General features: G+C 38.9%; 1 protein-coding gene and 1 long non-coding RNA gene across 8 annotated transcripts in view; both read right to left on the bottom strand.

The window, feature by feature from the left end:
• LOC148006257 (uncharacterized) overlaps positions 1-17,007 on the bottom strand; it is a 282,744-nt gene that overhangs the window by 103,278 nt on the left and 162,459 nt on the right. The window lies entirely within an intron of this gene.
• The window catches only part of Trim24 (tripartite motif-containing 24), a 125,091-nt gene that overhangs the window by 67,194 nt on the left and 40,890 nt on the right, over positions 1-17,007 (bottom strand). For 4 of the 7 annotated variants that reach the window (XR_015685757.1, XR_015685758.1, XM_087658670.1 and 1 more), the window contains 2 exon segments: positions 7,631-7,749; positions 2,564-2,711 (listed from right to left, as the gene is read on the bottom strand). Coding sequence is in view for 2 of the 7 variants with exons in the window: in XM_087658670.1 (XP_087514796.1) it covers positions 2,564-2,711; positions 7,631-7,749 (267 nt within the window). In the remaining 5 variants the exon portion in view is untranslated. 7 annotated transcript variants of the gene reach the window in all.

Here is a 17,007-nt window from a genome sequence, read left to right as displayed (position 1 = left end):
GCCTTGTTGGTAGAATGTTTACCTTGCAGACACTCGACCCTGGGTTCAATCCCCATGGCCTCTTAAATAGACATGCTAGCACAGGCCTGTGACCCCCACCAGCCCCTGAGAGGTGAAGGCGAGGAGGATCGATCTGAAGCTCGAGATGATTCTTCACTATAATCAATTCTTGAGTTCATACTCGTCGCACTATTCAGCAATTTACATTTAATAATACATCAGTCATTCATAGTCCTTCATAGAACTACCATTGTAGAAAGCGAGTTAAAAGCAAGAGTCTAAGCTCTTCAAGAACAGAACATCTTAAAATCAACTGAAAGTGATAAGCTGTAATTCAAACTTTAAACTTCAAGCATATAGCTTACCTGTCCTAGGAATAAACAAACAAAACAACAAGCAAGCAAGCAAAAAACAAAGAACCTTTTTTTTTTTTTTTTTTTTTTTTTTTGAGACAGGTCTCTCTCAATTATGTATGCAGCTCTGGCTGTCATAGAACTTGGTATATAGGCCAGGCTGGCCTCAAACTCCCAGAGATCCACCAGCCTCTGTTTCCTGAGTGCTGGGATTAAAGGCATGCATCACCACAACCCATTTCTAATAACAGAAATTTAAAGTAAAATTAAGTTATTTATAAATAAACAAGATTGATGGACTAAAAAGTAATGATATAAATAGCTGGGTAAATATATTCAAAGAGCTATTTCTATAGATAAAAGTAACACCAAAACTAACCCTATAAGTTAAAAAGAAAATGGTAAAAATTTATAAGACTCACAATGAAGAAAGAAAAATGACCACAGAAAATTTTGGTAGCTGTTACAGTTTGGATGTGAGAGGGTCTCTCCCCTTCCCCAAAAGCTCCTGTTTGGAAGGTCTGGTCCTCAGTTGTTGAGCTAATCACTAAGGTGAGTGGACTATGAATGGCTGTAACCTAGACAACAGGACTGATCCATTCTGCCTCTTCCTCCCAATTGCTGGGACCAAAGATAAGCCAGAGACCGTTAACTACCTGTCCATAGCCACACTGTAGAATTTTTATTACTATTCTATAATTACCAATTCACCAATCCCACGCTAATTCTTACTTAATTTACTACAATGGCTATACTACTAATCCCTTTATCAGTTATCCCGTGTTAATCAACACTTTGTACTTCCATTAGCCAGTTAAAGTCCAGAAACAGCTCAACACGCCTTTATATGAATTTGCTATGTTATTCCATTTCTGTAATACCGGCCCACCTAACCCAATCCTATACATGTCCGATATTCTATTCTAATATCCAGATTGCTCAGACTCTATGGATATGGGGAAAGTTTCATGGTCTATACTTCAAATGAAAAACTGGTGCCACCAAGCAGTTCCTCAATCTCTGTAGCTAGAGCTCTTTCAACTTGAGTTATCTGGCCTCCAATGTAAATCCCTAAACCTGAGGCTGGGACTCTTTCTAAGTATTCCAACAGAATTTGGTAGTCCAACTCTCACTATTTATATTATTATATTATATTACTGTTTATATTCTTTATTAGAGACTCCTGTAGTACCAGAGGCATTTGGCATTTTCATTTCTAGTTCTCAGCAAAAGGTAGAATATAAAGGAGATGTGTATACTGACTGACTCAAACAGGAAAGAAGCACATCTTGAGGAAAAAAAAACCAATGTTATGTGTGAACTCTTAAAACATTATTAAGGGGTTGGGGATTTAGCTCAGTGGTAGAGCGCTTGCCTAGGAAGCGCAAGGCCCTGGGTTCGGTCCCCAGCTCCGAAAAAAAAAAAAAAACCAACAACAACAACAACAAAAAAAAAAACATTATTAAGTGGGGCTGGAGAGCTGGCTCATTAGTTAAGAACATGTGTGATGGACCAGACTGTTCAATCTTAAGGATGGGAGCCATTTTTGTTATAAGGTCAGAACAAGTTCATTTCTGTTTGCTGCAAAATTCAAGTTGACTGAGCTTAAACCTGTTTCCGGAATGTGACATCACCTATGGAGTTGGACTCTTGATAAGTTACGATGTTCTGTTGAATAATTTTTAAATGTTCAGCCAAATTTCTAATATAACCAAAATTCCTCTAGAAATGCCCAACCCTTGAAAACACCCTAGTCTCGCAGGGTTTCTCTGGGCTATATTAACCTCACCTCCTCCTGTGTTCAATGTGATTTTATCAAACTCCACTTTAGGGAGGTAAGCCCTGTCTGAGAATTAATAAAGCTTGCATAATTTGGCCAAAGAATTTAGGTAATGAATGGTCTTCACTTTTATGCAATAAGATTTACAAAAGTAAAGTTTTATTTTGTTTCGTTTTCCTTCTGAGTATACCAAATTGAATTTACAGAGGCAGGAGAGTTGGGAATATAAATTAAATCAAGATTCAATATATAATTCATACTTATAATACCTCTAAGTATAATTTCAAATAGAATGTTGACTTTGTATCCAAAAGTATAATTTAAGTACATGTACTATTTATAGCTGTATTGAAATAAGTCAGCAGAGTAAATGTACAAATACAGTTGCAGAGAGAGAAAAAGAGAAGTGTGGAAAAACCTGATTCGTTACCTGGAGATACTTCTTCTTTCTGCCTGACTGTGTGGTCTTTTGTGAACTTCACCCTCTGGTGAGCTCTAATACATGTCTTGCAGAGCCATTCAACACACTCTACACAAAACCCATTAGCTTCTGCATTGTCTTCACAGCTTGTACATACCTAACAATAAAAGAATCTGGTCACATAAATTGTTGAAAAAAATTAAAAGGAATGAAACACTAACCAAATAGACTATCAGTTTTCATATATTATCCTAAGTTAAATTGATAGTATGCATTAAACTATATGTATATAAAATGAATATATTATCCATAAGAATTGTCTTTTTTAGACAAGGTCTCACTATGTAGCCCTGGCTAATCTGGGACTCACTAAATATTTAGACTAGGCTGGACTTTAACTTATAAGACATCTGATTGTTTCTGCTTCTAGGATAAAAGGTATGCAACACTAGCCTGAACAAAGATTATTTAAGCACATTTTTCTTAGATTGATATATTAGACATTCCAGGCACTAGGCAAATGATATACGTAAAAATCATTTCAAGTGGTTTAAGAGACGGCTCCAGTGTTAAGAGCATAAGTTGTTCTTTTAGATGATCCGTGTTTGGTTCCCAGCACCCACAAGATCAATTGCAACCATCTGTAACTCCAGTTTCAGGAGATCTGACATCTTCTTCTGGCTTCTGTGAGCACCAGGCATATACATGGTGCACATACATACATACATACATACATACATACATACAAAATAAATAATAAAACAATAAATTAAATATTAAGAAAGAAAAGAATTGGAGAGATGGCTCAGCAGGCATGAGCATTTGCTGCTCTCACACAGAATGCTGGATTCAGGTCCCCACACCCAAATGGCAGCTGATGACCATCTGTAACCCCAATTATAGTGAATCCAATGTTCTCTTTTGGCCTCTGGAGACACCAGGAATGCTTGTGGTATATATGCATGCATACATGTTGGCAAAAACACGAATAAAGCAAAAATAAATATTAGAAAATTAATTTTAAGCATATATTTCTCCCTAATTCAGTATACTAGTCATTCCAAGTGCAAGGCTAGGTACTGAGCATACAATGGTAAGGAAAAGTACACACAAGCCTCTGTACTTATAGTGCTTGAATCCTCATAGGTGGAAGGACAAGTGAAAACTCAAGCTAGCCTAATAATTAGCTAAATGGTTATTAGCTGGGTGGTTTTTGTTGACTTTAAAAAAAAATCTAGAGACATCTGGAAACAGATTCTTTTAGGTCTTTTATTTTATTTTTAAGTGTATGGATATTTTACCTGCAGATATGTCTGTGTAGGACATGTGTGCAGTGCCTGTGGAGTTCAGAAGACAGTGTCTGATCCTCAGGAACTAGAGTTACAATGGTTGTGAGCCACTATGTGGATGCTGGAAACTGAACCCAAGTGTTCTTAACCACTGAGCCATTTCTCTAGCCTGAGAAGAAAATGCCTCTGTAAGATTACATACACTACTGAGGCTCTGGAGAGAGATTTCAGTGGTTGGGAATGCTGGTTGCTCTTGATCTAGGTTCAGTTTATGGAACCCAGGTAGCAATTTAGGGTTGTCTGTAGTTCTGGAGGATCCAGGGCTCTGTTCCGGCCTGAGTCGGCACTGCATGCAGATGATACATGGACATGCAGGTAGGCTAGGAGCCCATAAACATAAAATAAAACAAAAGAAAAAAAAGGAGGAGGAAAGGAAAGGGACTGGCATGAAGACAAGTCTTCAGATGTTAAGGACTGATGTAGGAGGACCCAACTCGATACAGGCAGTGAAATCTCTGGGTAGGTAGCTTTGGGTTACAGAAGCAGGCTGAGGAACCCATTCAGCATTCCTCTGTGGCCTCTGCTTCAGTTCTTGCCTCTGGGATCCAACCTCGAGTTTCTGCTCTGACTCCCTTTGATAATGAACTATGATGTAGGATTTCAAGTTGAAATAAATCCTTTCCTTCCCAAGTTACTCTGGGCTGTGCTATTTCACCTAGAAATCCTAACTACAACAATGGTCTTGAACAGGATACAGAACTCATCATTAAAATGAAGGTAATGATACAGATTTTAAAGACATATTTATTTATGTATTTCATGTGTATGGGTACTTTGCAGGTATGTCTGCACATTGAAGAGTTACACTGGAGTGGGGTGCTGGGATTGAATACAGACCCTTCAGAAGAGCAGTCAGTGTTCTTAATCACTGAGACATCTCTCCAGCCCCAAGGATACATATTTATTGAGTTCTTCTTAAGATTAAATGGGAAAGGCACATTACTGCAATCATCACTTCTATTAAGAACCACCAATACAGGAAATGCACAAAAAAGTTATCAGTGCTTATGAATGGAGACACTGAAGTAAGGGCTCTTCCTAAAAAGACTTCATCAGCACCAAGCTATGGAAACTAGATGAAAATCATCTAGTCAGAGAATAGCACCAACACCAAAAGCAAGAGCATGGCTGCTTTAAAGAACTGAAAGAAAGCCAGTAGCACTTTACTACAGGAATCAAGGGGGAAGACTAGAAGAGAAGGAGCTGCTGGCAAGAGAGGAGGGTCAGATCAAGTAGGGCCACATGGCAATGCTGATCTTTGCCTGAAGAGAAAGATTAAGAAAGGCATGGGCAGTCTTATATTCTTAAAAGCACCATTACCACAATCAGAGAACAGATTAGAGACATGGAAAGCATCCCTATACAAGGTAATTTGTATGGGCTTAGCAAAAGTGAGGAAGAGAGCAGGATGGAGAATTACAAAGTAAAGCAAGCTTGGAGCGTGCACTGGGTATGGGAAGTTGTTAAGTATCTCGTAGATGTATATAGCTGGTGGAACAGTGAAGACGGGGAATACTATCTATGTAGTTGAAAACAAAAAACAAACAATATCACATAACTGAGAAGTTGCCAAATTTCCAAACATCTGGTATTCCCAGGAACCAAAACTCTGCCTTTCTTTTTTTTTTTTTTTTTAAAAAAAACTATTTATTTATTATGTATAAGCACACTGTAGCTGTCTTCAGAGACACCAGAAAAGGGCATCAGATCTCATTACAGATGGTTGTGAGCCACCATGTGGTTGCTGGGATTTGAACTCAGGACCTCTGGAGGAGCAGTCAGTGCTCTTAACCACTGAGTCATCTTTCTAGCCCAACTCTGCCTTTCTTTAGGGCTTATCATCCTCACCTTTTCTCACACTGCTGGTAGGTGCTTGCCAGTGTTAGGAATCATGTGTATCTACCAATCCTCTTTGCTTTCCCAGCGCCACTTGGGATCCCATCTTTCACTTCTCTTCCTGTGATCCTGTAGGTCTATGCTACATCTAGGGATATTCTTAGGTTCAATTATCATGTCTATAAGGACACCACTTAAATATCTAATCTTCCACTGAAGGCTACGAAAAGGAGTGGGAAACAGCTAATATGCACTGCTCCAGATCTCTGGTAAATGAAACAAAAGATAAGATGCAAAACAGATATGGTCATACCTATCATCCTGAGAGAGAAGCAAGAGGACTATAAGTTCAAGGCTACTCTGGGCTGCACTGCAAGAGCCTATCACAAAAACAAGAATAAAAAACAAAAACAAAACAGCCAAGCAGGAAATAAGTGCCACTGAGAGGCCTAGAGAAACGACCAATCACACAGTCTCCACAGTTTCTGGATTATTGCCCCTAGAAAAAGCCAATGAGTCCAGGGTCTCCTGCACAATACATACTACACCTGAGGTAAAGCCATAGCCAATTCCAGTATTTAAAGCTGGTTTCACAAGGAAATAGTTTATGCCCTGAAGCAAGCCCAATTTGGCCTTTGGGGAGCAATGTGGACACTGTTAAAACAATCGAATTTTAATTAGTATTAACTAAGTACTTTTATAAGTAACGTGAGCCCTATATCCCGCTGGGACAAACAAGCTGAAAATTAAAGAAGTGGGAAGAAAGCAGAGACACCAGTTACACAATAGACAAAATTAACAACTGTTTTCTAACTAAACTCAGTTCTGTCCCAGATCTTCTGTTATAAAGAAAAGGAACTATCTATGAGACAATGAACCGAAAGCTCTATGTACACAAATTTACTATTTTTGGCACATGCAAGAGAATTCACCTTAGCAAAGCCATCCCATGAGAGAAAACAGCAGATTCTCCCTAGGGATAAAGTATCAACATTTAGGTTTGAAGGAGTGAAAAAGAAAAGATACTGTGGTGCATCTAAATTCAGCACCTTGGACAATGCTACTAAACAAAGTTTTCAGAGCAACACCATGACCACAACTTTCTTAAACATATAAAGGCCTGGGGATGAGAGGCAGCTCAGAATGTAAGGCTGTTTTCTACCTGACAATGTAAGCATAGTGACCTAAGATTGATTCCCAGAATGCACGGAAAAACAAAAGGAGAAAACCAACTTCACCAAGTTGTCCTCTGATTTTATTATAGCCACCAAGTATGGAGATACTTGCATACACTAAAAATAATTGTTAAAATGTAGACATCTTACTGACCAAAAACATCATGTATGTCATTTGAGCTATTAGATGGTTTACCAAAGGAGGCTGGGGCTGCAGAGATGGCTCACCGGCTAAAAACACACTTGTAGTTCTTGCAGAACTTAACATAGGTTAAGTTCTCAACACCCTCAAGGGATTTGTTTGCTATTTACTGTCTTTAAGTAGCAAATCTGCCCCAGTTCCAGGGGCTATGATGCCCTCTTTTGGCCTCCACAAGCATTGCACACACAGAGTATACTTAAAGGAAGGCAGGCAAAGCACCAATACACATAAAGATAAATCCTTTTAAAAAGGAGTTTAAAGTAACAATTTCAACACCTAGTAACTCAGTACAAAGAAAAATTAAATACAGCACAATGCTTCTTTCTAGCATACAGAAATACAATGATAAAATTACATTGGCACTATTTTATTCCTAGCCTAACTATTCATCATTCATACACTTAAAAATGATGTAACTTTGTACATTAATGTTCTGAAGTTTAGCCATTTGTATAAATTCCTTCGGCATTTAAGCTGCTTCATCATGGGTGGTGAAGGCTTGATTTACACTTACCTGATTTGACTTTTCTACTGTACTACTGGGAACCTCAGTGGTGTCCTTCACAAAAAAGTTGTCTATGATGTGTCTTTCAGCACACTCTTGACTGCAAACTGGGCATCGAATGACTCCAACTGGGAAAGACAAAATTGAATTGGAAGTTTAACATTCTGAGGACTGCACACTATTTACACTTTAACTGGGGTTAATCCTTTAAAGTTCATATCCTTTCTAAATTCATAAGGAATTTGTGTGTATATTTATGTACTGTATATACATATGCATTTTATATAACTAGACACCCTAAGTGTTGTACAAGCTCTTTTAATTTTAAGTTAAATGCCCAATGGCTTCTGCTCTTACTGATTAGCAACCTGTTTTTCAAACCTAAGTAGTTTTGTGTGCTTTGTGTATTTGAGATCAGATCTTGACGGGTTACCATGCTTTCTATAGAACAAGGAACTCCAGACCTCTCCATGACTACAAAATCAAAGTTTCTGGAGGAATTACAATCATCTCTCTTTAATGGTTCCTCGGGCTAATAAGATATCTTATTTTGCATTCTTCTTGAACAGATGCAAACTGTTTCTATCAGGAAAAGTTCTTTCTCTGCCAAACATATAATACATACAAAGCACCAATCTCTATTATAACCCAAACTTCACTTCAACAAGGCTCACAGATACTCCCGGTGTGAATGTGAAATGTCCCTGCAGGTTTAGTTGGCTGCACTATTTTGGGGGCTTTGGAAATTTTAGGAGGTAAGGGCTAGTTAAAGGTAATGGGTCAGTGGAGATTGTCTTGAAAATCCTATTTGGTCCCCAGTCTCTCTACTACTTCCTGTTCACTGAAGAGAACAGTCTCCTCTAAATGGGCCCAGAATCAACAGAGCAAAGGACTAAAACATACATCTGAAACCCTGAGTCTAAATAAATACTTCTTTCCCCTTATTTTGTCAGATAGATAAGGGAAAGTGAATATATACAAATATATTTGTAGAGGAAAGTGAATGATACAAATATAAAAGTGAAATGCATTAAGAACAAACACAAGGAAATCCATAGGCCAATTTTATCTGTGTACATTCAAATAATAAAATAAAAAAAAATTCCTAGGGTTCAGCAGTTAAAAACACTGGCTGTTCTTCCAGGGGTCCTAGGTTTGATTCCTAGCCCCCACATAGCAACTCACAACCATCTGTAACTCCAGTTCCAAGGGGATACAATGCTCTTCCCTGGGCTTAGTGGGCACTGCACATAAATGGTGTACAGACACGTGTACACACACACACACACACACACACACAACACACAAACAAATATCTTTAAAATCCATTTGAGATCTCACATATGTGATGATCTAAATCTGATCAACACTGAAGCAAATAAAAAATTTAAGTTGTTTTGTTTTTTTACCACTTGGTCTATGCTCCTCCACAAGAGCTGATGATTAGAGCTCCAACAAAAGCTCTAATACGAGGCAAGAGAATCCCCTTTCCAGTTATTGGTCAGGGGTGTTCAAGAGACTCCCCAAACAATATGTTATTGGTGTTGCCTTGGTTGGCTTACAGAGACTGAAGGTCAGTCCTTACTGCTGAAGATATCATGTACTTCAGACATAAGACCTGGAAGAACTGAGCTGCATCTGGTGGAAAGCCTTGTTCCGAGAGCTTGGTTTCCTAACACTGGCAGGTGCTATGCAAGCTTCCGAGGGAGTGAAGCAACCAAGCATCTTACCGTGCTATAACCATGAAGCATGATAATCTTGAGGGTGCAATAGCGGCACGAATCTTGGTGATAACCAAGCTTTCCAACTGAACTAAGACCTACTCAACAGGAGGGAAAAATCAATTGAGCCAGGCACTAGAAACCTAGCCGACTACCTAGGGTTAGGTGAAGCCATGAACTTTAGAGGAGAACCAACCATCAAATTACTAAACTAGCACAATTCCAAACTACACTCTAAATATTTATCCTAACACCCTCAGATAAATTTGCTCTTACCCCTCATCTAACAAATCTCTTAACAACAGCTGGGAGACCATTACAGAAAACCACAAGGATTAAAAAATTCAGAGAAAAAACTGACCATGGGAGTACCCGGCCAAGACTCAGGGTAGAGGATGCAGAAAGATTATATGAGACCAGAAAATTTGCTGTGAGAATCATCCTGCTGGAAATGACAAAGCACAATAATATGACTGTCTCAAGACTGGAGTGAGTAGTACAGCCTTAACAGACATGCTAAGAAGGGGATAGCACAGGTGATTGAGCAATGCTGAGGAGAAGTAGTTTTCCCCTGGGGATGAATCTCCTTGATTGGTTATCTAATTCCAAGTGGTCAGCCCTGAAATCATATACATATAAGTAGCAAAAACTAAATGGTTTATTTATATGTTTAGGCATAATATATACCAAAGAAAAATGAGGCCATGATTTCAAGAGGGAGTATGGGAGGGATACACAGGAGAGATTGGAGGGAGGAAAGGGAAGGGGGAAAATAACATAAAAATAAATTTTAAAAAACCTATTTTATAATAACAAACTATTAAGTACTTAATAAATTTTACCAGATAAGAGTGATCACTGCTGAGAAAAAAATATATTATAAAACAAACAGCTCTAAATAATACAGAAAACATGTCAATAAAGCTATACATTCAAGCTTACTAGCATTTTGATGGCAGAACATGTCTATTAAGTAATGACACTTGGGCTGGAGAGCTGGCTCAGCAGTTAAGAGCACTGACTGCTCTTCCAGAGGTCCTGAGTTCAATTCCCAGCAACCACATGGTGGCTCACAACCATCTGTAAAGAGATCTGATGCCCTCTTCTGGTGTGTCTGAAGACAGCTACAGTGTACTTATATATAATAAATAAATAAATCTTTAAAAAAAAAAAAAAGTAATGACACTTAACCACTAAGCCATAGATAAAAATTTTGGTATTTTTGTAAAAATAAGCAAAAACAGAACTCAATCAATATGCACACCAGAAACATGGATGTATAATTAATGTGGAACTAGAAACTAGCAGGAAAACAGATGAACGCTTCAAGTTGCTGGGGTGGCTACTAATTATCATTCAGGAAAGAGATGATTAAATTCCTACTTTACCTGACCCCCCCAAAATTATAAGTAGATTAAAATTTTGTTAAATTAGTCAGACATGCAAATGCATGTCTTTTATCTCAGTAGGCAGAGGAGGAGGATCTCTGAAAGATAACCTGGTCTACATACAAAGTAACTTGCAGGACAGCCAAGGGCTACACACTGAGACTGTCTTAAAGCAAAACCTCAACTTTAGAATTTGGCTGGTGAGACAGCTTGATGGATAGAGGTGCTCATCACCAGTGACAACCTGAGTTTTATCCGTGGGATGAACACAGGGTTGGAAAGAACTGACTTCTCCAAGTTATTCTCTGATTTCCACATGTACATGTAGCAATAGCACGTCCACACCCACCAAAAAAATATAATAAAAAATATCTGCCATAGTTGGATAGCAATGGCCCCCAAGGGACCCATGTTAAAGCTGGATTCCCAAAGTACAACTACCAAATGCATGACAAGGCCTAGTGAGGTCACAGTCATGAGGGGTGTGCCCAGTGAGGTCACAGAGTCACAGAGGTGTACCCAGTGAGGTCAGTCATGAGGGGTGTGCCCAGTGAGGTCACAGAATCATGGAGAATGTGTCCAGTGAGGTCACAGAGTCATGAGGAGTGTGTACAGTGAGGTCATAGACTCATGAGGGGTGTGTCCTCAGAGGAAGTTTTATGATCCTGATTGCTTTCTCTTGGCTCCCACTTGCTGATGAAACAGAGTGTTTTATTGTTCTGCTACATATTTACATCATGATGCTGTCTCACCACACGGGCCAGGCAACAGGACAACCCAGCAAGAATTGAGGTCTCTAAAACTGCAGGCCAAATACATGTGGATACAATCCCCTACCCTCCCTCCCTCCCTCGGCCTCCTGAGTGCTGTTAACAGAAGCATTTTTCTCTTTGTAAAGTGAGTATCTCTGCTAGCTTGAGGTTTGTTGTTGTTCTGCTTTGTTTGTTTACTGACAAGGGAAGCCTAACAGTACATTTTGTAGAAATGGAGAATTATTTGTGAACTCAAAAATAAGGAAAACTTCTCAGGCAACAAACAAAAACCAAAATCAAAATCAAAAAATTTATATCCGACTTTGTTTTCAGAAATACAAATTGTTGGGTGTGACACTAGCCTTTAATCCCCCCAGTAATAGGCAGGCAGATCTGTATGAGTTCAAGTTCCAAACTAGCCAGAACTGCATAGGGAGACCCAGTCTCTCCCAAATGAAGAGGAAAGGAGGAGGAGGAAGAAGAAAGAGGAAGAGGAGGAGGAGGAGGAAGAAGAGGAGGAAGAAAGAGGAAGAGGAGGAGGAGGAAGAAGAGGAGGAAGAGGAAGCAAGCAAGAAGCAAATACAGGTAATTAAAACATTTTTCTGCTGAAACTAAGAAAGGAAGCCCTTAGGTAAACATATGATGAATACATAATATTAGCTCAAATTCAGGGAGCTAAAGGTTGATAAGGAGGTGCCCTACCACAGCCCTGCAAGATTGCTAGGCAGTTAATGATTGCTTCAGGTGTGTGCTAAGAAAAAGACACTTTCTTCAGTAGTGCAGCCATTGCTGTGCTACAGTTGAGTAGATGTTTCTCTTCCCATCATGCTCCAACTGAGGTGAGATGTTTGTCTTATCCTTTCATTTTTGTTTGTTTTTTTTTTTTCATCTTGTTATGTTGAGACAGGATCTTTCTATGTTCTAGAACTAGACACGTAGACTTAGCTGGCTTCAAACACATGGAGGCCCTCCTGCATCCCCCGCCAGAGTGTTAGGATTAAAGGCAAATGCCACCATGCCAGGCCTACGCATCATCTCATGTCCTTCCTATGTTGCCCCTCGCCCCCCAAACAGAGAGAATGTACTTCAGGGTGACTTAACATCACTAAACAGCTAAGAATGACCTTGAATTCCTGTCCATCCTGCCTTCACCACCCAAGCCTTCTGGTAACAAGCATTTCCATCATGCCCAGCTTCCTAATCCTTTTTAAAGCACAGTGGTTACATAAATCTATACATGTGATGAAATGGAACACAACTTGTCCACTACCATGCTAGTGTAAATTCTCTGGTTTTGATATATTATGGTTATAAAAGATATAATCATCACTAAAAATATAATACTGTGATATCCCGTGAGTCTACAATTGTTTTCAAAGTGAAAACAGTTTAAAAAAACCGAACTTTTCTTGGACCGAGTTTTCATGCTCCTCCCAGGGATAACAGATAGGAGTGGTTTGCTTCCAAATACTCACTGTTGCTGTTCAACTACATGTTTAAATTTTCCTTTAGATGCCTCTATGGAAAACAGGTTTTTGCCACGTGTGGCTTGTCCTTGTGGTTATATACAGCTTGAACTCTTGTGAACTTCAGTTGTGACCTTTCTTAACCCTCAGAGTACAGGTGTTCAATGTTCTGAATATAGTCAGCTCCATTGTCCTAGGTCCCACTGCTTTTGAGGGTGACATGTAAAGATGCCCATCTTCCTGCACATTTGACCCTTTACCTGCTCTATTCTTTCTCCCTTTCTCTGTCATTTATGCCTTCCTATCTTATCTGCTCACGCTGTTTACTTAGTGCCTGGCTATCCCAAGCACAATATAAATTCTGTAAAGACAGTCACGTTTGGTTTCTTATGTTCCCTGATAGCTCAAAGCATCAAATGAATGGCCTGGCAACAGGATGCTCAATAAACAGTTGTTGAGTAAGTGTACAAAGCACATGTCTGTGATCCACAGTTAAAATCATGTAGAAACTCATACTTTACCATCTGGAGATATGTTCTAAAAATGCCAGTCGCATTTTACATAAAGAGCCTTCCTTTATAACAGCCTAAATGTCTATACAGCAGCAATAAGCTCTTGTGTGCCACATTCAAATAATAGACAGCAGCAACATGAACACAAATTATGAAACAAAGAAATCAGCTGAATCGAAATGAAAGTTCAAGAAAGCATGTAGAATTAAAAATAGAGGAGAAGAAAAGGCTAATGATGATTAATAAACAATATAATAGTGGCTATGTCTAGAAAAAGAAGCAGAGCCCTTCAAAGACATTCAGACTTGTTACCTTCTGTATGAGCCTCTCACCTGGTTCTGAAGAGCCCACGAACCTACAACTTTCCTTATCAGCTCTAGTATATGACTATGACTTACTCGTGGTTCCCTGCTCTGCTCAGAAAGTATATATATGGTTTTAATCTCGCCTGATAGGATAAGTATTTAAATAGACAGGTAAGGGGCATACCTCACTGGTAGAACATGCCAAAAGGTCCTGGGTCCAATACCCAGCACAAAACAGAAATCAACCAACCAACCAATAAAATGAAACAGACAAACAAACAAACAAACAAAAAACCAAAAAAAAGAAAAGAAAAGAAAAAAAACCAACCCCCCCCAAAAACAAACAAACAAACAAACAAACAAAAAAAAAACAAAAAAAAAAAACCCAAAACCAAAAACATTTGACCTTAACAAAAGCAAACCCAGCATTGGCTTTAAAGCCATATACACCATACAGACCTACATGAACTCCTTTTATTGCTTATAATTCCTAATGAGCTGTTTTCTGTAAAACACTGTATTACACTGGCAGCTACAACTTACTGTGCTAAGTGTTCCAAGTTCATCAGAAAATTCAAGGCAGGATTACTTTAAGGATAAGTAATGTATTCAAAAGGTCTAACCTGGGCTGGAACCTGACAAATCTGTAATAGTTTATATCCTTATCCTCTCATTAAAGTCAGGTGACAACAACTGACTTTTTTCAAAAGAACAAGTGAGGCCTTATCTCTGTTATCCTCCCCAACTTGATGTTAGATCCCAACTTTGAACTTCTCCCTCAATTTCATCCCCAAATCATAGGTATTTTTAGTACAAAAATAGGAAACCAAACCAAAACCTAACATAACAACAACAACAACAAAAACCCAAGAAATTTCATATCATACAGTAAATATAATCAATGCCTAACTGAAGTAAGTCTTAATTAGACACACCATTCTAGAAAGAGTGGGAATAATTTGGAACACAAGATTTTATTTTTAATTATTTTTAAGGAGTCATTTGAAACCACACAGGCAAGGAAGGAGTCACTTTAGAGAAATCATAAAGCAAATAATATAAGCTGTTACTTTTTACCAATGCACAACACAAAGGATGCAATATATATTTCAGAAGAAACTACTTGCTTGTTAAGTTGGAACTTACTAATGCTACAAATGTTCATTTCTTCTGCATTCTCTAACAAAAAAAAAAACCCTCTTTAAACATTTTTCTGTTCACTGCCCATCTAAACTTAAATGTTTTAATCTTCTGGATTCTAAGATGCATGTGTGACTTGCTATCTCACTTTCAGTCTTTTTAGTCTAAATTTAAGATTAATACAGAAGTTATAATTTTAGAATGATTAGCATGCATAACTTTGTTCATTTCTAAGAAGGAGATGAAGGACCAGGAAAAAATTCAGACCCCCTAGCAAACAGAGTAGAGCCAAAAATGTAGGTTAGCCAGTTCAGTGACTCTGTTCCAGGAACTTGACTGACCACAGAACTGATGATTATACTGGCCGGTTCAACAACTCTCTTCCAGGAACTAGCTGACCATAAAGTTAGATTAAAATCTTAAAGAACAATCTTGAGAAACAGGAAGTTTCTCCTTGTGATTTTTCACTGGTATTCTCGACATTTTCCAATGACGCCATCCCTGCCCCCTTGGGTTGTGGTTTCTTCCTTTAAATACCCCTTTCTCCCAGCTACTCGGGGTTGAACTCCTCTACCCCTGCGTGGGATACGAGTCTCGACCCCAGTGCACTGGTTCCTATCAATAAACCTCATGTGATTACGGCAAGGACGGTTTTACGTGTTCTTGGGGGGTTGCGTCATCCTGAGACTTGAGTGAGGGTCTCCCTGCTCCAGGGGTCTTTCAGAGATGTGGATTTAACATCTAGTTACATGTACCTGATCAAGTGACATGAGGTGAATGATCAGAGACGGATCATTCCTAGTCAAGACATAAATTCCAACATCTATGGAGAAAAGTGAATTAATGTATAAAATATTAATCAATGATCTGTACTTGGTCAGTCATACCATAATGGCTTGCTACCAACACACACACACACACACACACACACACACACACACACACACACACACACACACACCATGCCAGTGCTGGGGATATGTCGAGAAATGTATTGTTAGGCTGTTAACACAGAGTATATTTAGATACACTAAGATGACTATAAAATCACTGGTATAATTTAATGGTATTATCACTGCATTCCATCTGTTAACTGAATGAATTATGTGCTTTCTATCTATCAAAAACTTAATACTATCAACAGAAACATTACTTTACTTTAAAAAAATTAAGATTTTTATTTTATGAGTACTTTGCCTGCATGTATGTATGTGTATCACATGTGTAAAGTGCATGCAGAGGCCAGCTCTGGAACTGCAGTCAGATAGCTGTGAGCTAACATATAGGTGCTAGGAACGGCAAGAGTAGCAAGTGCTCTCTGCTGAGCTATCTCTCCAGCTTCTATACCATTTTCCTAAGATGCTGGGGGGATTGGTTCCAGGGCCTCACATGTGACACCCAAGCTCTGCTGCTGAGCTACAGATCATTAGCACTCCTTTACACACACACACACACACACACACACACACACACACACACACACACACACACAAACACAAACACACACACACACACAGTTTCATACATACATTAGGGAAAAATGATTCAGAAACTTTTACTTCTTTCTTTCTCATTTGTAGTTCTCCGTGTTAGGGATGCAACATCTTGAAATGAGGGGCTGACTAGAACATCCAGATCTCTGTTCCTGTTGTCTTGGAAACAGAATAGCCTTCAGTGTTTTAAGCCCAATGGGCAATATTGCCACTGGGTTATGGACTCAGGAATAGCTATTTGCTTTTTGTAATTCCTTACCTGCAGTATAAAATAAGGCTTCATCTACCTCGGACTGCTTTCCTAGGCCTTCAGGGGCTGGTTGGCAAAGGATACTTAGCTTCTCCTGGTCCTCTGATATCTACGTGTAATAAACCTCTATCATGGAACCTGTGTTGTTCTGTCTCACTGGACTTCTGTAAGTAAATAGTAAAAATGCAATAGAAGATGTAGCAAGCTGAAATAGTAACCAAGCTTCTTCACAAGGAAAATCAACAAACAAATCTCCCCCAAACCAGTGTAGTTTACTATGTCATACAAAGTAGACCATACCACAAGGACTATCATCAGAAAGTACTGTCTAGCAGGGGCTGGAGGGATTGAGCAAGCCT

The sequence above is a fragment of the Rattus norvegicus genome, chromosome 4 (assembly GCF_021556685.1).
Source record: "Rattus norvegicus strain SHRSP/BbbUtx chromosome 4, alternate assembly SHRSP_T2T, whole genome shotgun sequence".
NCBI lineage: Eukaryota > Metazoa > Chordata > Mammalia > Rodentia > Muridae > Rattus > Rattus norvegicus.
This window is presented reverse-complemented; position numbering and strand designations above follow the sequence as displayed.